Genomic DNA, 24,619 nt, shown 5'->3' on the forward strand with positions numbered 1-24,619 from the left:
GGATGTTTTTTTTTAAACTAGAAGTCTTCGTTCTGTATGAAGTCAAAAAGGGAGGACCTTGATATGGTCCTCTCAGACGCCCCACCATTCTGCTGTTCAAACCATCTGTTTCCATGGGGCACGAACTGTAACATCAGCAGTCTTGTAAGTTCACTGCAAGTCACACTATGTGACACGCATAAACTTTTTTGTTTTCTTTTTCTTGCAGCGTCTTGTAGAATCTGCAGAATGAAGGCAAAGATGCACCACTGTTACGTCTCCACTGCATTCCCCACGGTTCGATCACAACAACAGCTGGAGGACAAATACACAAGCAAGTATCTGCTGCCAAAATTGAACTAGATTTTTCTTCTTTGCTACATCTAGTTTGATTTATTTATTTATTATATAAGTACAGGCGTCACAGTCTACAAGATAGGCGTAGCCTCTGGGTCTGAAAAGTCAAGCCAGCAGACTCCTGGTTTCAAAAACACTTGTAATAGTAAAACAGAAAACCAGACCTCCTCGCTCTTGTGACCTCTGTAACCAAGTTTCTGATGAGTTTGTCCTCAATCAGTAGTTTCAGGTCATAGTGAATAAAAGATGAGATCATCTGTAAACGATGTCCATCGTTAGAGTGAGAAAGGAGTCGTTATTCATGGTGTATTCTGAATACCACCCTTTCAAACAGTAACTGTAACGGAATACAGTTACTCATTTTGTATTTTAAATAACGGTACATGTATTCCGTTACTCCCCAACACTGGCTGTACATTACATTCCTATTGGTTGATTAGCAGACATCCTATTTTGTCACAATTCTTTCATGTTAGTTACAGTGTATACAAACTGAAGCTTGACCAAGACAGAACAAAAAAGAATAGCTGTAAAAAAATAACCCACAAACACTCAGGGTGTCAATTGTGGTATTTTTTTTATTATGAGAGAAATACACCTTTACATTGTTTATCACCTTGTTGGTGAGAATAAAACATAAATAAAACATTCTTACAAAATGCTTCAATAAATCACAAGTCAATTATTTTTTACAAGTAATTTGTATTATACATAAATCATATTTACACATTTGCCCTTCTTTTTTTTTTTCTTCTTTTTTTTTTTACATTGCTGAGAACGAAACAACTGTGTACCAGTTGAATAGTACAAACATTTCCTTCCTTTCAAAGCAGAGGTATAAAAGCTCTCCTCTCTCCTGAGAAGACGCTGGGTTCTACTCTAGTGCATTTTATCATTAAGATTTAAGGCTACGCAGGGTTCACCTAATGGACACACTCGTCTCTCGGACAGGCTTATCATCATCACTGGGTGAGGGAGTTCATTTTCCCGACTTGTGTCTGCTGATTGTCCCTTACAGAGGTCTGTGGTTCTGCCCAGTCGCTTCCTCCAACCTTTTTATTCCCCCCACATTAAAGCTGCTGCTGACTGGTTACACTGAATAACCAATTACAATCTCTGACAACTTATTTGTTTCTGCAGTCAATTACAAATGCCGTGGGGAAAAATGTCGCAGAGTGTGAGAGCCCACGCTCATCACATTATCTCTGACCTGCTGAGAAAAAAATACATCAATTTCTCACAGCAGGAGTCACAGGAAAAAAAACCAAAACAAAAAACTAAACAGTTTCATACTTTCTGGTTGTTGCTCTTGTGTGAGGGAGGGAAATTATTTAGTTATAGGTGCAGTGCTCCCTAGTGGTCAAAACACACCTTAAAGCAACACCAAAAGTCTACCCCTCTCCGTTTCTTTGACAGGATTACACCAAAGCCATAAACAAAAGACATGAAGCAACTAATTGGCAGGCCGCATAAGCCTCTTACAAGACACACTATAATAAACCAGCCTGGACGTGAAGTCAAATCCTCAACACAAGACAGCGAGTTAACAAACAAGCACTTAAACGTGAGAAAAAGAGGCAGCGAGGAAGCAGTTCGGCAATGCTGCTCTGCCTTTCATGGGAAGAGGATCCTTTTTAAACGTCTTTGTCCTTCCTACCTGTCCCGCAGGTAGTCCTGCCCACAGTGTGAGCTTCGCAGGTCTTAAATATTAAGACGGGTTATCTTTGAAAAACTCCATAAAAGCTCACAGCCCCTTATTCAATCTACTTAAACACTTTAACCGTCTTTGGATCATTTTGCCCTTGATTTAAAAAAAAAGAAATCATATTTACTCGTATCTCACGCTGATTAAAAATAAACATGTTAACATTTTTAGGACAAAGTGCTCAAAAACACTGATGAGTGTTGACTAATCTGAAATGATCAGAGACTACCTGCTGAGTCGGTTTAGTCACGAAACAACAACAGAACATATTTGTAGCTAATGTCCACTCTCATTCCCTCTAAGCGGTTGTTTTGTCCGTAAATTAACGGCCTCCGTTCCTACGACCAGCAGCTGTGTGCATCTGCAGAATCTATTATGGGAATTGAAAGGAGGCGAAAGAGAGAGTTGATCTCTTTAACACACAGAAACCATTAGTATGCTACCTGCAGAGTTACATGCAATTAAAAAAAACGAAGGAAAGCCCTGCTTGTCGGCGCTCAGATGAAAGATGAGGGCTGCATAAAAGCCCATTGACAGGCAGATGAAACGACAATCGAGCCAATATCCATCCAAGACTCTAAAACACACTAAAGGATATGAATTGAGCCATTAGACAGAGAGAGATATCTCTCAATCCTTTCATTACTGAGCGTCTAAGAAAATACACATCTGAAGAGCTTCACTCCAAATTGGAGATAGCCATAATTCAAATAAATAAATTAAAACCTCATTAAGGAACATGATTGATGGCATGAAGTCATCATTAAGGATTACACAAGTTAGCCAATTCCCTTTTGCTTGCGAACTGGGGACAGACTCGGCGGATCTAATCGCATCTGCTTTTTGAACACTCGACGCGAACGTCAGGCTATGATTCACTGCGTCTTCGACTGAAGCACTGAAACGGCTTTGGACTCTCTCTGATTAAGAAATGTTGCTAGGTCCCGTAAGTTCCCCCCCCCGTGGGTTCAGTCATCAATTAGCTGTCAATGAATATGATTAGGTGTGAGGAGTTTCCATCGCCACAGGGAGCTCGCTGACATTCACAGTGGCATTTGGATTTGTCTGTGTCCTTGAACGTGTGGTTGAAGTCGCACGGAAAAGGCCCTGCTTCTGTAAATTAACATCACAGCCTGCTGGTGTGGGGCTCTAGGAAAAAAGGCAGCCGTAACACACGAGCCCCTGACAGACTTGGAAGAGCCTGAAAGGCAATTCGCTGTGAAATGCTTTCAGCGTGATACTGAGCTGTCACAGATGTCTGATTTTTGAAAATGAAGAAATTCTAACCATTTCTTTGGAAAAGGAAAAGATGAATTTTGGACAGGGAATAACGAAAAAGTGCACAGCCAGTCCATCATTCCCATTTTTAGCTACTGAGCTGAATCCTAAACGCACACCACAGCAGAGCCTAATATATCCTAATTCCCAACAAACTAAAAGCTGTGGTATTTGATTTTAAAATGTATCTTTTTCCGTGTAATGTTAAACAGCTCTATGTTATGACATGGAAAATTAACTAAAAGCCTTTTCAAGGTGATTCAAAAAGCCTGTGTGCGCAGGTGAATGTGTTACTACTTGGCAGCACATTCCACCATCAGAGTGGTTTGATGGGTTCATGGTAATGAGGAGGAGGAGGAGGAGGAGGAGGAGGAGAGCCACTTGTCTCAGCAGAAAAAAATCTCTCCATCCAGAGGCGGCTCTGGAAGGGGCTGGGAGTCTGTGAAGAGGAGAACAGGAGTCAGCATCACCCCGAAAACACAGGATTTCTGATCAGTTGCCGGTGACGTTTCACCTTATACACGTCAGGATTTTGCAACCCACAAATATTCTCTAAATGCCAAAACGAGAACTAAATGCTTCCAAAATGCAACTCATGGCTGAAATTTAGTAACAGCAACATATTTGCAGAAACTCCCAGCTTGTTTTTCTTCAACGCTTCAAGGACGATAGGCTTGTCCTCCATTTTTCATTGCCGGAGGCCAAAAGAAAAACCACAGTCTACGAGAGAATCTGAGTTATAAGGCTTTTGTAACATAGTGTCACCAAATTTTGCACAGAAATTGAAATATGAGTTCCAAATAATTCAGAGTTGCCCGTATTACTGCTGCAAAAACACTTGTCTGAATAGTGTCCACACTGCATGAACCAGGGAGGTCAGAGTTCCTGCAACATAGTGTGTGCCTGTGTGCCTCAGGGTGAGTACTGTCCAGCACCAGCAGCCTTTACATTTACAGTGATTAGCCCAGAAGCAGCAACTGGCAAATTTGTGTTGGAACTGAACACAGAGAAATAGACCAAGAATAAAGTCCAGCCTTTATTAAGCCTTTATGCCTCTAAGCTGTTATGGAAGTGACAGCTTAGAGAATTCTATAGCATTTTCCTCTAAACTTTCTGAGCCATCCAGGAAATTGTAGTGGGGAAAATGCAAGAGAAAATGATGACGCTGAAATGGAATTACACCCAAAGAAGATCTGAAATGGTTTAGTGGACACCATTTTTGTCACTGATGTTTATTTGCTGCTAATTTAAACATAAACGATTCATTACTCAAGGGTAGTGGTTGTCATCTAAGACACTGTAGCTTCTGTTTAAGCTCTTAGTAACACGTACTGGAAATGGTTACTGGTGGTGTTGTATAATGAAGCTGGCCAGTATGGGTTAACTGCATAGTCTAAATTCAACACTTTAGTATCTCTTTTTGAACTCTGCTACCATCAAGAGACCCACAACACACAGCAAACACACTGCTGCAGTCACAGCTGGGTAGGATATTAACATTCCCCTTGGGCACTTTAATTCAAACACAAAATAAACTCCTAAAGATATGTTGTTACCAACAGGGAGTCCCAACTGTGTGGCCTTATGTTGGCTCATTTCAGAACCATCAGTTCACATCTACATGTAGTTCATATGTTTCATAACAAGTGTAGTTCTTCTGTGTCAGACATAAGTTCACTTCTAACAGTGTTCAAGATCACCCTAAAAATGTAGGACAGTCGAATAATTTACTTTTGTGACTAATTTAATATTGTAACAAATTTAAGCTCCATGTGAGGCCTCGTGACAGCCTGAGCAAATCTGAGCATGTGACCAAAATTACACGTCTGTTTCTCACTGAGCTCACAGTTTTTTCAAGTCTGCTTTAAAACAAGATTGGCTTCAGATCATTCTGATCACTTTCATTGTGACAGAACATATCAGGCCAACAGCTGACACAGAAAGTGGTTTAATATGGTGTAATATAGTGTTGCACAATGCATTTCTAATCACTGATCAGCTCTCTAAAGGTGGATTTTCTTTTTAAGTGTTATTTATTCATTAAGCATTTGCATTTTAAAAAATTCAGAAAGGAGCTGTTCAGATCAGAAGCAGACATTTCTGCAAAGGGCAGAAGCATACGTCACCGCATATGTACATCAACACGGTGGACTTGTGCAGGAAAAATGCTCAAATTTTCTGTAATTGGATTAGGAAACGGAATATTCCTCCACTCTGAATCCAATGCAAATGTAAATAATTCTGGACCTGTTTCTTTCTGGCTGAGGTATTTATATGGAGCCTTTTTATTCTGTTTGTACTTCTAATGCAGTTAGACTAGAAACACCATCATGCATGTAAACTGGGCAGTAGGAAAACAGGAAACTCCCTCTTCATGTTCTTCCAATAGGGGAAAACAAAAGATAAAATCTAGTCTTCGTGTTTGTAATGTATATTCCAACGTTAGCCAGGTGCATATATCAACGCAAGCGGCTCTCTCCTAAAATATCTTCTTTTTAGTTTACATTTCATTCTGTTTCCTGAGGCAGTGTCATCAAACTGAGCTGTCGTGGTGGGATAGTAACACAAAGATGGAATTTTGCACAAAAAAAAGGTAAAACTTTGAAACATTCTCCTTTCAACTCCGACTTGGCTTCAGATTAGATACTTAAGAGCATACATTTAAACAGATTTTGTCTCCAATCATTTCCGTGGTGGTTTCTCTGAAATGCTGCAGTTTAGCAGAAACTAAAAGAATATCTGAAAAAATGCAAACTTTGTAAGGTCAAAAAAAAAAATTCTTTTTTCTAAGTTAGTCATAAAGAAAACTAATTTTTTTGGCTGGTCGTGACAGATGATGCACTTTGGCAGGAAACAAAAAACTACCTTGAAACTTTGCACTCAGCTGTAGACCTGACATATCCTTCCTTCTCCCTCCATTATCCATCCATCCACATGTCTACCAATAATGTCTCCTTTTCAATAATAACTAAACACAGTACATCCTTGACAAAAAGCACTCCACTCCAACCTGCTGACTCACTGTGAAACACTGAACAATTCGACTCGATCCAGCCGGTTTATCATCTTATACCTGCTGACTGTGCGCTCCCCCCTTTGGCCTTTTTCTTCTTCTTCTCCTTCTCCTTCCCATCTTTGCCCTTGTTCTTGGCTAGCTGCAGGAGGCTCTTGGAGATCTGGTTGTTGCCTTCGCTGCCCTTGAGGTTCGTGGAGGATGAGGTAAAGGGATTGAGGCCTTTCCCTTTGGGCTTGGACCGCTGGGGCTGCAGCCTCGGCAGAGACGAGGAAGAGGAGGAGGAGAACTCCGGCGGGTCCAGCTCCAGAGACTGGGAGCTGCCAGCGAACTCATCAGACGTTGTAGAGGGAGTCCTCTGGAAAGGAAGGAACAAGAGGCGCTTAGGAAGATGAACAGCTGCGGTCTACATCTGTATGTGAATATGCATGAAAGGCTTTTTGCTAAATGATGAGCACGACTGTTTCTAGAAGAGCTCAGTTTTGGAAAATGATCATATAACAGTGAACATAACAGTGCTGTTTGGTTTGTGTTGCAGCGATGCTCGCTAGTTAAAATGTGGCCAAGAGCTTTTTTTAAATGCACTTTTAAGAGGACCCAAGTTCAAGCCTCTGCTGTAAGCATCCATAAACATCAACCAGGCTGGAGTGTCATTGAGCGCAAAAAATGAATCCCTCCAGGCTCACACAGTGTTCCCCTGCAGCTGAGGGGGCGACAGAAGAGGCGGTTTCCCTGCAGGGATCAGCAGATTGTGTTATCATTATTATGCTTTTCAGAGTGTCCCTGCTCACCTCAGCTAGACGCAGGTCCTCCATCTTGTTGAGGTGCCGCTGCATAGCCTCCCTGTCCCTCTCCAGCTTCCTCTGGGCATCTCTCAGTCTCTCCAGATCCTTCTGGTACTCCTCCTTCTTGTTCTGCAGCTCCTGCTTCTCCTCCTCCAGGTCCTTCTGCTGCTTCAGGATTTCCTCCTCCTGCAGCGGTTGATACGAGTGTAGATTGATTTATTGAACTGATAGACACGTGAGGCGTCACATCGTATGTTTTCAGCTCCTTTCCTTTAGTGGAAACCTGCAATAACTGAGCCTGAATGAATAAAAGCTAATGACTGCCTGATTTAATATTGTGATCACATTCAGTGTCTCAACCTCTCCTTAATGCACGTTTCCCCATCAGGAAAAAATAAGCTGGAAAAAACAAAACTGAAGTCTAGACTTTACCAATGCTGACTGAATAATTTATTGTCTCCTCATAAATTAAATCAACTTCATAACTCCACAGGTGCTGCTGCTTGCTGTGCATTATGAAGCTGATCACAACTGCATTTAACTTGGTGATTTTAGCCCACAATCAACTTATTATCCTTTAAGTATTCAAACTTTGGGGACACACTGCAGGGAAAAACACGCGCTGGTGATAATGAGTGTGAAATTCATTTAAACGAACAATGACCCACTCGACAGATGCAAGGATATACTGCTCATATCATCCAAGGTGCAGTCACTACCAGTAAACAAACCATAGACTGCTGCTCATTTTGCTGTTTACACCTGCAGCATATGATCAGCGTACCACCCTGAACTTTAATCCCTAACCCCATCAAAATAAAATTTCTCCAAAGTCAAAGCAATCAGAAAATACTAACATTGTTATTGTAAGTATCACGATTCAGGTGTGTTTTTTCAAAATGTACGATTAGACGCAACCCTGTGGTGGGTTAGAACTCGAGGGTTAATCCAGAAGTTGTGGCTTTTTAAAAGAACCTTAATCATCTCCATGTCTACTTGAATAGTTCGGGTTTCTTGTACTGTTGTAATGCTCAAACTCTTAAACATGAGTTTCTTTGCAGATCTGGATGACTAAGTGATCACTATTTTGTAATTATTCTGCCGTTTGGCAGTAATTTAACATGGAAAACAATAAGCATAAATTGCACAATTGAGCACTCACGTGTCTCATTCACCCATTTTTTTCTACATCTTAAGTTAACATTCAGACAGATGATGAACGTGTCAAATATCCTTGCCCAAGGATACTTTGGCACACAGACTGGAGCAGCCAGAAATCAAACCACCAACCTACTAGATGGTTTGCTTTACAGCTGCCCTAATTCACAAACAGAGAGGATGTTTACTGCATGTTGTTCAGCCTTTAGTTAGTGCGACGTTTCAGCCAGCCGTGGAGGTGAATCTACTACCACGCCTTTGCAGCCTTGTCAGATGAAATCTGACCCTGCAACTTTTCTTTCAGCGTTTCAAGCTTGTCAGTGAAAGCTATATTTGAAGGCAGTGTACCATCTCTTTAAAGCACCACAGAAGACTTTAATGCCCTGCACAAGTACGCATTGTAATCTATCAGATAAAACGCTGCATGAGGTGAAACACTGCAGCATGAAACCATCCTGGGGGGTTACTGTCAGAATTATAGCTGCCCTGAAACTATTAATAATAAACAGGGCTAGTGGAAGATGATGCATAGTTACCTGTGCGTGCACCTGTGCCTCCCTCTCAGCGAGCTGCTTTTCCCTGTGCTCCCACTCCTTCTCTCTTCTCCTCTTCTCCTCAGCATGAGCTGCCTGTTGTCTCTGCAGGGATGCCAACTCCTGCCGCTGCTTCTCCAGGCTGCGCTGCTTCTCCTGTTCGATCAGCGAGCTGGGCCGGGAGGACGGTCGTGATAACGATGTGCAAGAGGACGAGCGCTCACTCAGGGCCTGCCGCTGGTCCTCTATGAAACTGTCCTGCTGGACTACCACTGCCTGTGTTAGACAGAGCCACAGAGATTAGGTTAGACATTCCCATCCTGTGGATTGTGGGGTATTCTGCACTGGCTCTATGTGGATGGAGGTCTTTTTTCTGTTCTTTTCATTGGAAAGCTTCACAGACTTGCATCATGTCAGTTCTGATCTGGAGCGCTGGATGTATTGTGATGCTTAGAAACCATCATACCTGCAGAGTGCTTAGCAGAAGATGCAGGTTGGAGACGCTGTGGAGGACCTGCTGTTGAAAAAGAGAGAGCAGTGAGTATAACCTCAAACCTCCGGCTGTGTTCTTGTTATCCAGGAGAAAAATCCACTTTGGCTGCAAGAACAAAGCTCTTTGATGTTGCCTTACTTACTGCTCCACATGACATGTTAAAACTCACCATTATTGGTAGCGGTGTTTTATACAATATCAATTTATAACAATATGCTGATTTAACTTTACAGAGATCTGGACTTTTCTGCGCTCAGATATTAGCACAGTAACCTTGTATTTGTCATCCGTGTTTACAAGGACTCAAAAGGGATCCAAACCACGTTACTGCGAACTAAACAAAACAGCTTTCATAAAGTGACACGTCTGGAGGAAATGTTGTGGTGTCACACAGAATATTTTAATGTAATAATAAAAAACTGATTTTACTACAGCAGACTACGTCCACACGTACACGTATTTTTGAAAACTGAGATTTTCCGTTTTAAAAAATAATCCCGTCCACACGTAAAGGCAGAAATGAAGGAAAACGCTGCTAGGAACATGACAAAAGCAGCAGGTGGCGCTATATTCCTAACCTGTAGAAATGTTGGCCAATCAGAAGTCTAGAAGCCTCGGTGGGAAAAAGTAAACAAAGCTGGGGCATAGAAGCAGAACCGAGTCGTATGTGTGGAGGGACAGTAACTGTGTGTGTATATGTAAGCATTTAAACACTGCAGAGAGAACAATTAACAGTAATAGTATTGTAGAAATTCATTTCACCGAAACAATAACGTGGCGCACAGTGTGACGTCAAAAAATGCGCACACCTTTGACGCTGCGTTTTCTCCGTTTTTCTCGTCCACACGTAAATGCAAAAACGGAGTTTTCAAAAATATCCACCCTGGCCGGAGTTTTTAAAAATCTCTGTTTTCAGTGACCAAAAACGCCGTTTACGTGTGGACGAAAGGTGCAAACGCATAGAAAAATCTGCATTTTCAAAAATACCCGGGTATGTGTGGACGTAGCCTTAAAGTTGTTTATAGCTCCACGATAATAAAACCACTGACAGATGAAGTTACAAATGTTGATCTTCTTTGAATCGTTAAGTCTTGCATTATTGTAAATGCTACTTTAATTCACTGACCTACACATCATGACTGACTAAGCACACACATATTATCAAAAGCACACAAACCACCAGGAAAATGTTCCCTGCTTCACTGCAAAAAAATGTTCAGGAATAGCTCAACGAATATGACAACGAGCCAAAGGCATCAATACACCAGAATAGGACCCATATCTGCAGACAGAGGCATGTACAAAGGGAGGCCACGGAAAGCCTCCTTAACTCGTTTCCCCCTTGGACTTATTCTAGGGGTAACCCTTGTTTTTCTTTGCTAAAGACTGGCTATTCTGACTAATGAGTAATTTTACTTTTTAAATAAAATACTTTTAGGAAGCAACCAGATACAGAAGAAAAAAATTGAAGAAATAAAACAATTAGAACTACTTTGGGCATATTTTTATGGTTAATGTTTTTTTATACTTAAATAAGTTTATGACTTATTCAAATAAAAGGTTCTAAATACCCATTTTGCCATTTTGCAAAACAGCTCAGGGCTGGATATCAGCTTAAAAATTATTCACAGTGATTTTTGCACGGATTTCCAACGATGTATTTCTTCCTGATCAAATGTTCTAATTTGCTGTTGTTCCTGCTTTTGAAAATGCTCCCAAAGCTGCAAAAGTCATGTAGCCTAAGCTGTGCACCATTTATGGTTTTATTTCGCGTGCAGCGTTAGCAACATGAAACGCAAACAACTTCACCGACCCACTAACATGGTTTTAGACTTTTACTCTTGTATTAACTGCTTACTGTTCTTTGATGCTGCAAAAATATAATATTTATTAGTTAAGCCTTATTTTTTCCTGTTATTTTACAGCGCTACGCTGCATGAGCTGCTTCTGATTATTGTGCATTTTAATAACAATTTTCACTTAAAACTCTTCCTACTTTTATTAAATGACAGCTTACTTTGCTTGGCACACGCTCACTTTCACTTTGAGCTATTTTGTTATTTATTACTTAGCAGAGCTTTTTACAGAAACAGCAGTAAATCCCTAAATGTGGGCAGCAGGGTCGTTTAGATTAAGTAAAAACAATTTCAAATTTGAATTTATAAAAAAATTTATATGCTGTTATTGATGGAGTATAAAAGTGTTTGATAGGTGGCAAAAGGAAAGCTGTTAGCGGCAAATCAACCTCAACAAGTGAATAATAATAAATAATAATTAAACAAGTCGATCAAAACCAAAAGGAGGAAAAAGTCCATCACAGTTCTGAGTCATGATCAGTGCTGTGGTTAAAGGTTTGTGGAAGACTCAGATTTCAAACTGGGCCGACGCATTCTGGCTGAACTTGAGCTTTACTGCTGTTTGAGACAACACGCTGATTAATGCCGATAACAATGCCGTTGACACAGGGTTTTGGCAGTTTCTATGTAAACAGCGACTTGAACTGAATTAGACACAGGAAGTCAGTGTTACCTCACTGTTCCTCTTCAGCAGCTGCAGCAGGTTGGCGTTTCCTCCCTGCACACAAACATTAAGACACACTGAGTAAGCTAAAACACAATAATATACTCGCATGCAAACATCTGCTCTTGTGTACAGTATGCGTATGTGGGCCTGTATACTGTATATATCACTGAGCGAATGTGATTAAAGTTGCACATGTGGGTGTGCTGTCAAGTCTAATTGTTCCTGGCCCTGATTATGTGTGACGGATTTAGTGCCGCGCCGCTTTATTTTAAATGGGGACGAGACGAACGGTTCTAAAAAGGTATTTTCAGTTTACAAAAGAACGGCACAGACCAACGTGAATACAATAGAAGATGGAAGGCTGGAATCAACTCTGCATTGTATTTTTTAATGATGACTCGGACTTCTGAACACCCTCCTTCTTTTACTGCTGAACTCTCTTTGAACTTTGGCACCGTGCCTGGGGTGAAATGTTAAGAAAAATTAAATGCTTCCCTTCTGTTTTCAGAGAGCAGCATTTACAAGGAATGGCCTGGTGAATAGCTGGCTCCTTTTTCTTTATTAAACAGCACATTACGTTTACTGTAGTCTGTCTCTGCTAAAAGATTCAAGACACAATAATGTGCAGTCCAGCTGCTGGTATATGCAGTATAAATGACTACAAAGGCTGGCATCCAGTGCAGAGCTACAATAGCAGCACCTAAAGGCACTCCATTCATTTCCATCATCTATTGAATCCTACACAACTGATGGTCGCCATTAGCAACGGGACCTGGGAGGAAGAGTCAAGAGGCTAATTCATTGGAGGGAGAGAAGCAGTTAAATTCATCTTAATGGTATTGTTAGTGTTGGAGGACAAATGCACCCCCACACATGCCCTCAGGTTCTCTGTGACATGTAGGGGCACATTGGCGTCAGAATCAAGGAGAATAACTGGCTGCTGGGATGCAGACCTTCTTTAAAACGCTGTCGGACTCCGTCCTGCGCAGGTCTCCCGCCATATCCTCGCTCTCATCTCTGTCTCCACCTGATATAAAGAGAAACCACAGGAAAAAAAGATGTGATCAAGAAGAGTGCTGCAAGACAAAAGGAGAACTCTTAGAGCTAGAATATGAAAAAAGACAAATGTGATTGGAATTCAACCAAAACAACAGGCTATGTCCTCAAATAAAAAACCCAAACAAACCCAACAACAGTAAGCTGCTCTGCTCAGTCAAAGTCAAATGCTGGGGGAAAAACCAAACCAAAAACAGCTGGGTGAACAGGAAAGGAAAGCACTGCAGATCACAGGTTCACCACAAAGAAAGAAAACACAGAAAAAGATCCGAAACACTGCAGTGGTCAGATGTCATGTCAATGAACAGTTTAAGTTCTTTGAAGTATCGGTGAGAGCACAGACTTATATGAAGCATTCCAGGTAATCAGGTGACAGCAGACAGCCACGACATGTAGACACAGGTCTGCAAAGCTCTGTGTATCAGCTACAGACTACCAGCACCAAATCATGCCAGGACCTTTAGCCTCTCCACAGCTGTGGCACATCTGCAGGCTGCTTTGCAACCCCCACCACCACCCCAGATCCTCTTTTAATGCTAAAACGTAATCGGTGACAATGTCTGTCATTAATGGCTGTTCTGTTATGGCAGCTCATGTTGCCTTTCCTTCCACATATGTGCACATGGAAGAGCGGGAACGTCCCAGAACAGAGCCAAACCGCCAAATCTAAACTACTGCAGATGGAAATAACAACCTCTTGATTACAATGGCCCTGCCTGAATTATGGTTACTTATCAGAATGTGGGTGATTAAATGCAAACTCTTTCTTCTTGGTGAAAAGTTTTGGTGGCGAATGTGAGCATAAATTTGTAACTGAAAAGCAAAATTCGTGTTTTATGAAGCAGGATGGAGACTTAGTGAGTAACTACAGGTTGCAAAAATCAACCTCTTCACATCCATTTTTACTAATTTTGTAGTTTTGCTGGGTTGTTTTTCCCACATTTGTCATTTAACACCACCAGGGCTGCAGCTGAAAAACAATGGCATCTAAATGACACATGGATTTAATTAAATAAATACACTGCAATTATAGTCAAATCTCCACATCTTAATGACAGAGCTGTGATGCTGAAAGTCTATTAACTTATGCAGTCTGCATTTTGACCAATTTTCCTTCCGGCTTCTAATCAGGCCCCAGAAGACGAACAAAATTAGCTAAATGAACACCGAAGCTTTAGCTTTTATCAAAAGAAAAAAAGCAGTGTGTAGATTTGTAACTTAAACAAAGAGTTGGTAGACGTAGTGTACAAATTAAGAATGTAGTTGGTGTTCATACTGAAATAATGTGAGGCGATATAATGATTAATATTAATATCAACCGAGACCTCAAGCTGATCAACCCCTCCCTGCAAGGAAACACTTTTTCTCTGCACCCTGTCGTTTCCGACAAGGTTAATAAAAGTCCTTCGTTTACCATTAGAGAGAGATCCTGTGCAATTTTGTGTGATAGTGAAATTCTATGATTTTAAAAAACAGAAATGACACTTAAAATTGGGGGAATCGTAGATATAATTCATGCTTTTGACACAGAGTCGACTTTCTTGGCGGCCATCATTTCTTTGGATGTATGGGAAATGAGAAATTCTCACTACATTTCAGTGAAAAGCAAAGTCTGACAGATCAGTGCAGCAGAGTAGGCCATTCAGAAATGCAAGCTCTCAAACAGTCTGCAGGAGAGCTTTTTGTAAACCCCCCCTCCCCCACCACCAAAAAAAAAATCCAAAGTATTACAGGTTTTATATTGTCAACAAGTGACTCCTGTGAAGGTTACAGCCGGGTTTGCTATGTCAATAAAATAAGTGGCTCTCACATAGTCTCTGCGGAAATTCGGGAAGGAATCAAAAGATTTTTCTGCTGACCTACATTCATGTTGTGTTTATGTTAATGTTGAATCTGCCATACCATCTGAAAATTATGCTCCACCTTTTTCTTTTACATCCTTTTAGTTTTGCTGCTATTCTTTGATTTACATTTTCTTCCTTCTCCACCTACAGAGACTTGTGTAAAGTCTACATTTACTTTAAAATATAATTAACAGTCAACACATTTATCTATTTGTTATATTCCCTTACATTAGTCTCTATATTTCATTATGTTTGCTTATTTAAATAAATCAAGGCTGCAATAGTGTTTAAGAGACATCCCCCTTAGACAAAAATATCATTGTTTAGCTGTAGTTTTCCAGGTATGCTGGCGATGTAGAGATCTGGACCTCTTAGAGCTCTTGTGGTTCAATGGATTCGACACTATCAGCTTGCAAGCCACCAGTTCAGAGATATCGCCCCAGGCCACCTTTCCCTCAGGAAGCTCCAGCTCTGCTGTCCAAGCCTCCGTCTGAAATGTTTTATCTAACTGCTCTGAACAGGGGAATTGTGGGGAGCGGTGGGTATGACCACCAAAACCCCGTTTCAAGATGAAAAATGAAATATTCCACTTTTAAAAACTGTGCTTTGGCTTTCAGCAGTGTTGTTACACATTTGCAGTCCAGTCACCAAGTCGGTGCAGTTATCTTGACAAGCAGGTGGGGGTTCAGCATGTTTCACTGCACTGCATTGCACAATGTTTAAAAAAAAAAAGAAGAAGAAGAAAATAAAACGTAAAGGAAAAAGACACCAACAAATGTCCAGAGCAGCACACTTACTCTTACTGCTGTGCATCTGGTGACTGTCGAAGCCTCCGAAGGTCTCAGCCCTGCGGGGCAAACACACCGGCCCCGCACCACCTCCTCCTCCCTCCTGGACGCTGGCCATGGCCCCGCCCAGGCTGCCATTCACCAGTGTCTGCAACGTCTCCACTGTCACGGACACACACAGAAGGAAACATCAGCGTGCAGGTCAGTAAGTGAATTATCCAGCTAACTGTGTTACAGTTCAGCTCTGCAGCCATATATCCTGGCAGGCTGCTACCGGCTCCTGTTGCTAAGCAACTATTGACAACCTATTAGCGCCACAGAGCCTCTTCACTAAAAGTTTAAACAGCTTCGCAATTTGAAATGTATAGAAACTCTGAAAAGATGTGTGCATTGCTATCAGCATACAGTGTACTGATGCAACACTGTGACCTTTCCTGTCTGGCAGATTCTCAGTAAAACACAATAACCTGAGGAGGAGAAATCACATTACTGCTGCCAATTCACATATCAAATAAGGACAATTACTGCTCCGGGCTTTACAAGGACGAGGTGAAAAAGACATTGTGCTTTAGAGTAGGTAAACTTTTACTGCTAGTTTGAAAAGTTATAATCATTACAGGAGTTTTCCTTCATTCATCCAACCTCCATTAGAGCTGCAGCCTGTTTTTCTTTGAACTGTCACAAACTTACCAAACCTGTAAACTTTAAAACAAATCCTTTGTATTTTTAACCAGCTCCAGATTTTTGTGGAACACTCTTTGCCTGCAGCGGGACTAAATAATAATGAGGAGCTGTTTCCTTACGCAAGTCACACTCTGACCACCGAAGCTACTCGGCTCCTTCACAGACAAAAACACACACCAACAACAGGTTCAGCTTTTCTCTTCACTTTGTCATATTCAACTACATTTTAAGAACGGTAAGGATTTCCCAGCATACATAATCAAAATTAATGTTTCACTTCATTATTACTCAAAGCTTGATGTCACTGTGCTACAAGAGGACATCAATGGGCCCGTAAAAAGTCCAAAATTGTCTTAAATCCACATTTACTGGTAAAAATCCTTAAAACAGATCAAATTATTTTTGCTTACAATTCTTAGAACACAATGGCACTATTCATGTAACCTCTGTACAGTTAAGACAGTGCAGTTGCACTGCTGTTAAGGCCACGGTGGCTTAATTTAGGCCCCACAGCCTGCTGAGTTTGCAGTTCACTGTTAGGAATGCTGAAGATGATGAAGGAGAGGGCCTTCCAACCAGCACGCTCGTTAGTCTACGGAAATGGAAAGATAGGAAGCAGATAATCCTAGAAACTTTATTTGTGTTACGGTCTTACCTGATTTCAACTAATAGATATCAGACATCAGATGGATATGTCCATGAGAATTTTGGTCATTAATTATATCTAAAATGTTATTTAAAAGTTCTTTAAATATACACTGTGATTGATTGATTATTGGTTATGCAATCATTTGCTTCCATTTTTGACTGAAGGAAGGAGCAAAAACTCTCGTGGCTGCTTGATCTTTTTTGTATTTTCAGCTTTCACTAATTCTAATGCTTATTAGAATAACAAACTCCAACCCAATGATCTGTCAAAGGGTACACATGGAAAAAAGATTGGCACATCACACTGCAGCATCATGCTCAGAAGGCTCAGGCAGACATGTCTTCATTTATCCACAAGACAAACGCTATTAAGCTTTCTCCAGTTTATTCTTTTCAATTATCTAAAAAGCAAACTGTCTAATATTCAAACAGCAATTCCCCATTAAAGTAATGCAAATACAGTTTCAAGCACTTAATCCAAAATCCAAGCACTTTTCAAACCTTGAAAACATCATCTTAAAATTCACGAGTTTGCAGCACCTGCAAAATCCCTGCATGTTGTTGTTAGACTGTATCATGTAAAATCCAAAGTAAACCCATACACTTGAAATAAAGCAGTGCAAATGATACGTAAAGTGAAAGCGATACATACATATATTTCAATACCTTTAACACAGGATACAGTAATTGCTCTGAGCTCACCTCTCCGCTTTCTTCTAATACACATTTGATTAACAACACTGCCAAAGCACCAACAAGCGCTGGAGTAAAATCTCAAAACGCATGCCGACTCCTTTAATATTTGCTATACACTTGAATCTCTCTCTCGGGCTATGAAGGGATCCAACTACTGAGCTCATTACATACTCAATTACATCATTTCCTTAGGGATTAATAACACGGTAGGCTCTCATCGGAAGAATTAAAATGAATAAACAAGTTTTCTTTACATACAAATTGTATATAAACTCCTTATACAAAAAGTACTGAAATTTTTACAGTGAATTTTTCCATGTGGTTGCCAAAGTGTATCCTTTTCACCTGCAGCCTCAAAAATGTGTGGTGGAATGAAAAGTGAGGGCAGAACTGTCCATATGTGCATAATTGATGAAAAATAATAAGGTGCTTTTTTAGCAGATGGCTTTATGCCTCATGTCATGACACAAGTTTTGGTTAATAATTGAAATTAGCTATACATATGAATGAGTCAGTGCTTTCTCTTCAATGAGATGTCATAATACCCTGTTTTATTCTCAAGGTGTCATTTACAAATGCAGTGTTAGGACCGCTTTGGTGTTAAGAACTCAAACCTCACTAAAAGTAGAATAGACCAAAAACTAAAAGGCGAAAGATGGTCCGCCTGCCTCCCTATCCTCACCTATAGTCATGGTCTTTGGATAGTGACCGAAAGACTGTGGATACAAACAGCGATAATGAGCTTTCTTCGAAGGCGTGGCTTGTGCCTTAGAGACAGGTTGATGAGATCAGTCGTTTGCGAGGGGCTCAGAGTAAAGTTGCTACATTTCCACATCGAAAGGAGCCAGTTGAGGTGATTTGGGGATCTGACAAGCACGTCTGCCCGATGTCTAGTACAGACGCCCACCACAGTCTAATAGCTCAGTCACACCAGAGTTAAAAATAGGAAGAAACCCTCCTTCCAACTAGGAAAAAAATATCAGTGGTTGCCCATTGATTCAATTGAATGTTTTTGCTGTCAGAGATTCATTGCAAGTAGTTGCAGCGTACAACATCCTCAGTCACCTTGCGATCAGTTTTGATCACAGGTTGCCTGGTGGGAAGCAACTTGTCTCCACACAATTACAATTTGATTCAGACCAACTGCAACCACTCTGACAGGTTTGAAGGTTTGCAAGTAATTGCAATCTAATTTATATCTGATGTTTATTTCCTAACTTGTGGTATCATTTAAAGTAAAACAGACAATGAAGGGCTGGGCATGATTAGGCCATAGGTATCCTGATTGAGGAGCCGAAAACGCTTCGTTTAAGGCTTTAAAAACACAACTTCAGGATATCGCACTTACCCACATCTTTTACATACTTTCTTATATACTTTTAAGTTTGCCTAGATGATAAAATTTAAAAACGTAAACAGGATAACATGTGAAAGATGTACTTTATGTTCATTGTGTAACAATGTTAGTATACAAGCCTCTCACTGTGTTTTTTTCTTTCATTCAAATTTTTTTCTCAGTATATTCAATGAATGACGCATCCACAGCACACATCTTAGAAACCCGTCTTTCTTACCTTCCTGCAGGGCATCTTTCATGATGGACGCCCCCCCAGGCGGCTCCAGGCTGCAGGGTGACCTGAAGAAAGGTTGGACCTGCCGACAGGCCTCCTCGCCTGGGCTCACGCCCTCCCACATCCCTCTGAAAAGCCGCACCTTCTCCTCCAGCAGAGACATGATTTCTGTATCCTTTTGCCTCAACAGTTCTGACCAGCAGAGACAGACGGACAGGAAGACACAAAGACAAACAGTGAGAAATCTCAGGCAAATGTGTGTGCGTGTGTGCTTGCTATCATACAAACAAATTTAATAGATTTCTCTCACCTCTCATTTCCTTTGCTTTAGTCTCTAGCTGTCTCTTGTCATCTTCTGTCTCGCTGGGAATCCCTTCATCCTCATCCTTGTCCCTGTCCAATAAAGAAAATAAAGATGATGTACAACATCCCATAAATTAGACAGGATTAAAAACCAACAAACAACCAGAAATCTACATCACTTACAGTGTACAAGTGTTTAATCAATTAACTGGAGTTAAATTATTCACTAAAGTTTTGGTAATTAAAAACTTAAAAACAGTATTCTGAGACATTTTCATTAATTTGCAACATTTTACAGATTTCTAGACTTCTTAAAAAGACGAGTCATGAAAATAACCATTAGCTTCCCTCCCACAGGACAACAGACAAGTCTCCCAAAAGTTTGAAGCACATGGTGTTTTTAGTTCAAGAGAAAAAAAACAGAAGCCATAGCCTTTAAAAAAATAATAATAATTTCTGCCAATAGCATGATCTCCATTTGTGCTTTGGCAGAAGTCAGACTGCGAGGGAGACAGAGTGCCTAATCTCTCTCCTTCCCACTGGCTGCATTCAAATAATCCTCTGCTTATGGCGAGCTGTCCTTGAAGCCAAACCAGCATTAGACTGTCCCTGAGTACATCCTATCCCCAGGTAGAGTAGTGCTAATCCTCCTGACAGCACAGTGCTCTGTCCACAGAACTGGGCTTGGTCTAACTCGTGGTTTACATCACAGATGGACGGGTGATGAACTCTGAGAGACAGAGCCCTTAATGTAAAGCACAGTGGAGGCAGAGTTTCTTCTGCGGAAGAGGTTACAGGTTATGGTAAACCAGGAAAGATCGGGGTCTAAGCTTGCTCTTAGATGTAGATTACAAGATGCAAAAATAATTGTGTGTCAAGTACATTAATATATTTAGTCTTCATATGTTTTAAAATAAAAACACTGACGTGAATTCTACTCACATAGACTGCATGGCTTCCTGGATGAGCTGCATCCAGGTGTTGCGTTCGTCTTTCGAGCTGGCCAGGACCTCCATCATCTCCGGCTTCTCTATGCCTGCCGTGATGAGGAAGAGGCCGCGCTCTTCGTTAGCGACCTCCCTGACAATCAGCTTCTGGAGGGAGATGACGGTGGAGCGCTGATCCTGCAGGGAGAGAGGCAACATGGGAGGAGAATGAAAAAAGAGAAGGAAAAAAAAAAGAGAGAGGAGAGATGATAAGGGGAGGGCCAGGAGGGAGGAAAGGGGGTGGAGGGAAAACAAATGGTGAGGATCAGGGAAGAGGATGGAGAAGGCAGGAAGAAGGGTGGGCTAAAGCAGAGGAGGAAAAAGGATAATTACAGGAGAAAAGCGTAAGAGAAACAAAGACAAAGGGATGAATAGGGATCACAGACACAAAGGGGAAAATGAAAAAATATGGAATAAAGAGAAAAGAAGGAGCCAAATTGACATTCTGGCTAATTTTCTGATTATCATGGCTGTCGGCTGATTCACAGAGCCTCTGCTAACCTTGCATTCTTAAGAGTGCCAACACTGTAAAGCACATTTTAGTACACCACAAACCACTGCATCATTTCTTTTCAAACCAGTAAAACTCCAAAGCTGTAACCACATCCCTACATTTTTTCTCCAACCACTTGTCTGAGGTTTAAAGAATAGGTTGAGTTTTTTTCCTGTGTGTTTGTCTTCCTGGTGTGACTACATTGTAAACAATAGGAAGAAAATCCACAGCACACGTTCTACAGTTTAAACCAAATCAAGTGAGTATTTTAGAGGGGAAAAAATGTTGTTGATGCAGCTCAACAAGTGGAACAGAAAGATTGAGTTTGCACTAAAAACACTCCACATTCAACATGAAGAGGGGGGAACTATGCATTCCTACATCAGTCACCTAAACATAAGTGCAAATTGTCACCTTTAATTGGAGACTTTCACCAAAAATACTGCAATAATTGCTAACTGCAGTCTTTATCAACAGCCGTCAGTCTGCAGGAACTTATGTGGGCTATTTCTCAGACACTTCTTTGTCAGTTAAACCGATAAAAGGTCTGGAGATTTAAATGTGGCATTTGCATTCAGAAATCCCACAACATGCAACCCAGAAGATCTCGCAATACTATCTTTAAGCTGCAAAAGCAAAACTAACGCATCAGAGAGAGAAAGAGGAGGAACATTACAAGAGACCAGATCAAGAGCTTTGGTACGTGTGGATGGGAAAAAAAAGAACACACAGCTACATAAAAAGGCCTTGATGTCCACAGAAGAGAGCAGTAGTGGATGATCACAGGATCCTTTCCATAGCAAAGAAAAGCAACCAAGCAGAAAGACTCCAAAAACACAAAAACAAAAACCCAACTGAAGACAAGACAGAAACCAGGAAAAATATTTCAGAGGAAGTATTTTCTTTGTGATGATCATTGGTTCCAAGCTTTAGGCAGTCACTGACTGAAAGTGTTTAACATGCTGCTAATTTGTCCAATTACATGTGAGTTTGAACTACAATGGCTACCATTCCTGTGCAGTTTATGTAACTTTTTTTCCCATCAACCCATGAGAAAAAAAGCACTTTAGCTTTGTTCATTTTTGGGCTCAAGCTGTGGTGATGATGCACACATCACACTAGATAGAATAGAGCATGGCCACCACATCTCTGCGCCAGCAAGCTAAGAGCACTGAATGCAACAAAATAGAAAGCTGAGGTGTATTTACTGAGTGTGTAACCATTTCTTAAGAGACAATTTCTGCTTTCAAAGTAGATCATTTCTGCTGTCATTTTGATGTTTGAATCGTCATTCCAGCAAAGATATGGAGCCACGGACAGAAGAGAGCATCTTTGAGGCCAGCCTCAGAGTAATGAAGTAAAAGCAGGCAAATTTTGGAGCCATTGTCACAGCGGAAAGTTGTGCTGTACAGTTAAAGCAAATATGACGAAAGATCTTTTGCTTTTCCTTCTTGTTTTATGCTTTTGTCAAACCTCTCAGCTTTGCGTTGTTCAGGCCTTTGACAGAGGCAAGGCAATACTCCCCTGTCTTAAGCACATGCCCATGTAAGTAACAGCAATTTGAATATATGTAACACAAAAATATGGAGCCAAATCTATAATATTCTCCTCATCTTTTTGTTTATTTCCTATCATCCATTCTCTTTTAGCTCTACAGGTCTGTGTTCCTGTAAAGGTGGTGATGATCTACGACCTGCTACAGTAGCTGCATGTACTCTTGTTGATCCACAGAACTGATGCCTATACTCTCAAAAACAAACCCTCTCCACATGGCTGCCATCCATTTCAAACCACATGTTATTCCCCTTTCTAATGTCAACAGCTCCAACTCAAACATTGCAGGCTTTTTTTTCTTTTTCTTTTTTTTTTACTGATGGATGTGATTATTAAGCCACCAGCCTGCCTCTGTTTCCATTCCTGCGAGTGTGAGAGAGGGAGAGGGAGAGAGAGTGTGGCATGCCATGAAGCTGTGAGTCCTGTAAACATGGAAAAAACAACTCAAACCTATATGATTTATCACAGCTGGGTTAAGGAGCCCAGGGCCAGATAAGCTTTATTAGGTGCAGCTAGCGTGCTAGCAAGAGGTAGGCATTATTTCACAATGGGATAGCTAAGAAGGGCAGCTCCTGCTAACAGCAACAACAGTGGGAGAGGAAAATATGACAGCATCAACTCTGGCAGCCCTCATGAGTTCTTCATAACTGTAGGGCAAAGGAGAGGGAAAGAGATGACCTACCAGCATGGCAAAGACATATTTCTGGTCTTTCTCTTGGAGGAAGACGAAGACGTCTGATAGGAGCAGAGCATGAACCTCTGGAAGACGACCAGAAGAAAATCAGTTGTTGTTGGATTCGTTTAAATACATCAAAATTTTAGCCCCTAAAAAGACAAACAAATTTCCCATCCCCAACTCCTCACCCTTTAATCTTCCCTGGGTGTTTTTCAGCTGCAGCGCTCCATCGTGGATCAGCCGCCTCCTAAGCAGATCCTCCCTGGCGAAAATTTGCCCGTTCTTCATCATCATAATCGACTTGTTGTCCATACGGCCGTGAAATTCCTTCAGGCGCCGTCTTTTCTCGTGTTCGTTCACCTTGCTATCAACCGCCGCTATCACCTCCTTCACGAGTCGAATAGCCTCCGTCAGGTCAAAGTAGTCTTCGTCGCTCTCTGTGTTAGACGTGTGACAAGATTTTAGAAAATGTATTCTACATTACATTACCATAGGAATGTGATTTCAAACCAGCTGAAGCAAAAATGGAGCACCGTTACATTTGGTAGTTTAATGACTCCAATCTAACACACTTAACCCTGAACGCCTCAGACAGGTGGCGTGTAAGTGCGGCAGACGATGAAGTGACATTTTACTTCTCATTTCAGTATTTTAACCGTGGCTGCATTTACACTCACTGGAAGAGAGTACTGAAAGCTTTTTTATGCTATTAGCTGGTCACAGTGAGTCACACATATTATTATAGAGACATCTAAGACATCTTACAATTTGTTTTTAATTCTTGTACATGTCTAATGAAAAACCTTCATTTACAGTATGTATATAGCAAATTAAAATGATCATTAAGTTTCTTAGTAAGATGTTCGAGCAATATTTGGAGCCAGAATACCTTCATTCCCTATTTTGCCGTTTGATGTTTTGATAATTTTGGATTATTTTGAAGAATTTAGAGATTGTGCCTGAAAAGCACAAAATGTATAGATTTTTGTGATTAAGAAACAATAGTGTTTTACTCGATGATTAAAATAAATATGTCGTTCTGTATGGATTTTGCATGTTCTCCCCATGTGGGTTTTTCCACACACTTGGCTTCCTTCCACAGTCCAAACACATGGAGTTACGGTAACTGGTGAGTCTGAATTGGCCATAGGTGTGTATGCGAATGGTTGTCCGTCACCCCTGATGTGGAAGAAAATGGTTGGATGGAAGGACGGACAGACAGAATAACTTGTTTAGACCTAGAAAAACCTTTTAGCTGTCTAGACTTTTTCATTCCCCTGTACTTATGCCTTCATGTGCACACCACAAATCACAAACTGTAGTAATTGATGACTTCGCAAAGCCAACCTGTGGGCTGAAATAGACCCTCTACTCTAAGGGGACTCAAGCCGTAAGAGCACCCACTGTATGTGTATATTACATTTTCTCTTTTACAAAATGCTCCTATGCTCCTTACTCTATAAATCCGAATATTTAACTTATTTTCTTTGCAGCAA

The 24,619-nt window shown here is 40.9% G+C and overlaps 1 protein-coding gene across 6 annotated transcripts in view; it reads right to left on the reverse strand.

Annotated features, from left to right (window-relative positions):
• Positions 1 to 896: 896 nt before the first annotated feature.
• akap13a (A-kinase anchoring protein 13a) overlaps positions 897 to 24,619 on the reverse strand; it is a 125,198-nt gene continuing 101,475 nt past the window's right edge. For 4 of the 6 annotated variants that reach the window (XM_087845798.1, XM_087845632.1, XM_087845707.1 and 1 more), the window contains 13 exons: positions 23,312 to 23,560; positions 23,130 to 23,206; positions 20,357 to 20,538; positions 19,422 to 19,504; positions 19,115 to 19,303; positions 15,522 to 15,674; positions 12,778 to 12,851; positions 11,831 to 11,875; positions 9,275 to 9,325; positions 8,812 to 9,084; positions 7,124 to 7,306; positions 6,393 to 6,690; positions 897 to 3,758 (listed from right to left, as the gene is read on the reverse strand). In XM_087845798.1, the coding sequence (XP_087701924.1) occupies positions 3,706 to 3,758; positions 6,393 to 6,690; positions 7,124 to 7,306; positions 8,812 to 9,084; positions 9,275 to 9,325; positions 11,831 to 11,875; positions 12,778 to 12,851; positions 15,522 to 15,674; positions 19,115 to 19,303; positions 19,422 to 19,504; positions 20,357 to 20,538; positions 23,130 to 23,206; positions 23,312 to 23,560 (1,910 nt within the window). In that variant the 3' untranslated portion in view covers positions 897 to 3,705. The remainder of the gene's footprint in view (positions 3,759 to 6,392; positions 6,691 to 7,123; positions 7,307 to 8,811; positions 9,085 to 9,274; positions 9,326 to 11,830; positions 11,876 to 12,777; positions 12,852 to 15,521; positions 15,675 to 19,114; positions 19,304 to 19,421; positions 19,505 to 20,356; positions 20,539 to 23,129; positions 23,207 to 23,311; positions 23,561 to 24,619) is intronic. The other 2 variants (XM_087845740.1, XM_087845860.1) reach the window with 1 other exon arrangement.

The sequence above is a fragment of the Neolamprologus brichardi genome, chromosome 1, assembly GCF_056152115.1.
Source record: "Neolamprologus brichardi isolate AB-2024 chromosome 1, ASM5615211v1, whole genome shotgun sequence".
In the NCBI taxonomy this organism is placed as follows: Eukaryota; Metazoa; Chordata; class Actinopteri; order Cichliformes; family Cichlidae; genus Neolamprologus; species Neolamprologus brichardi.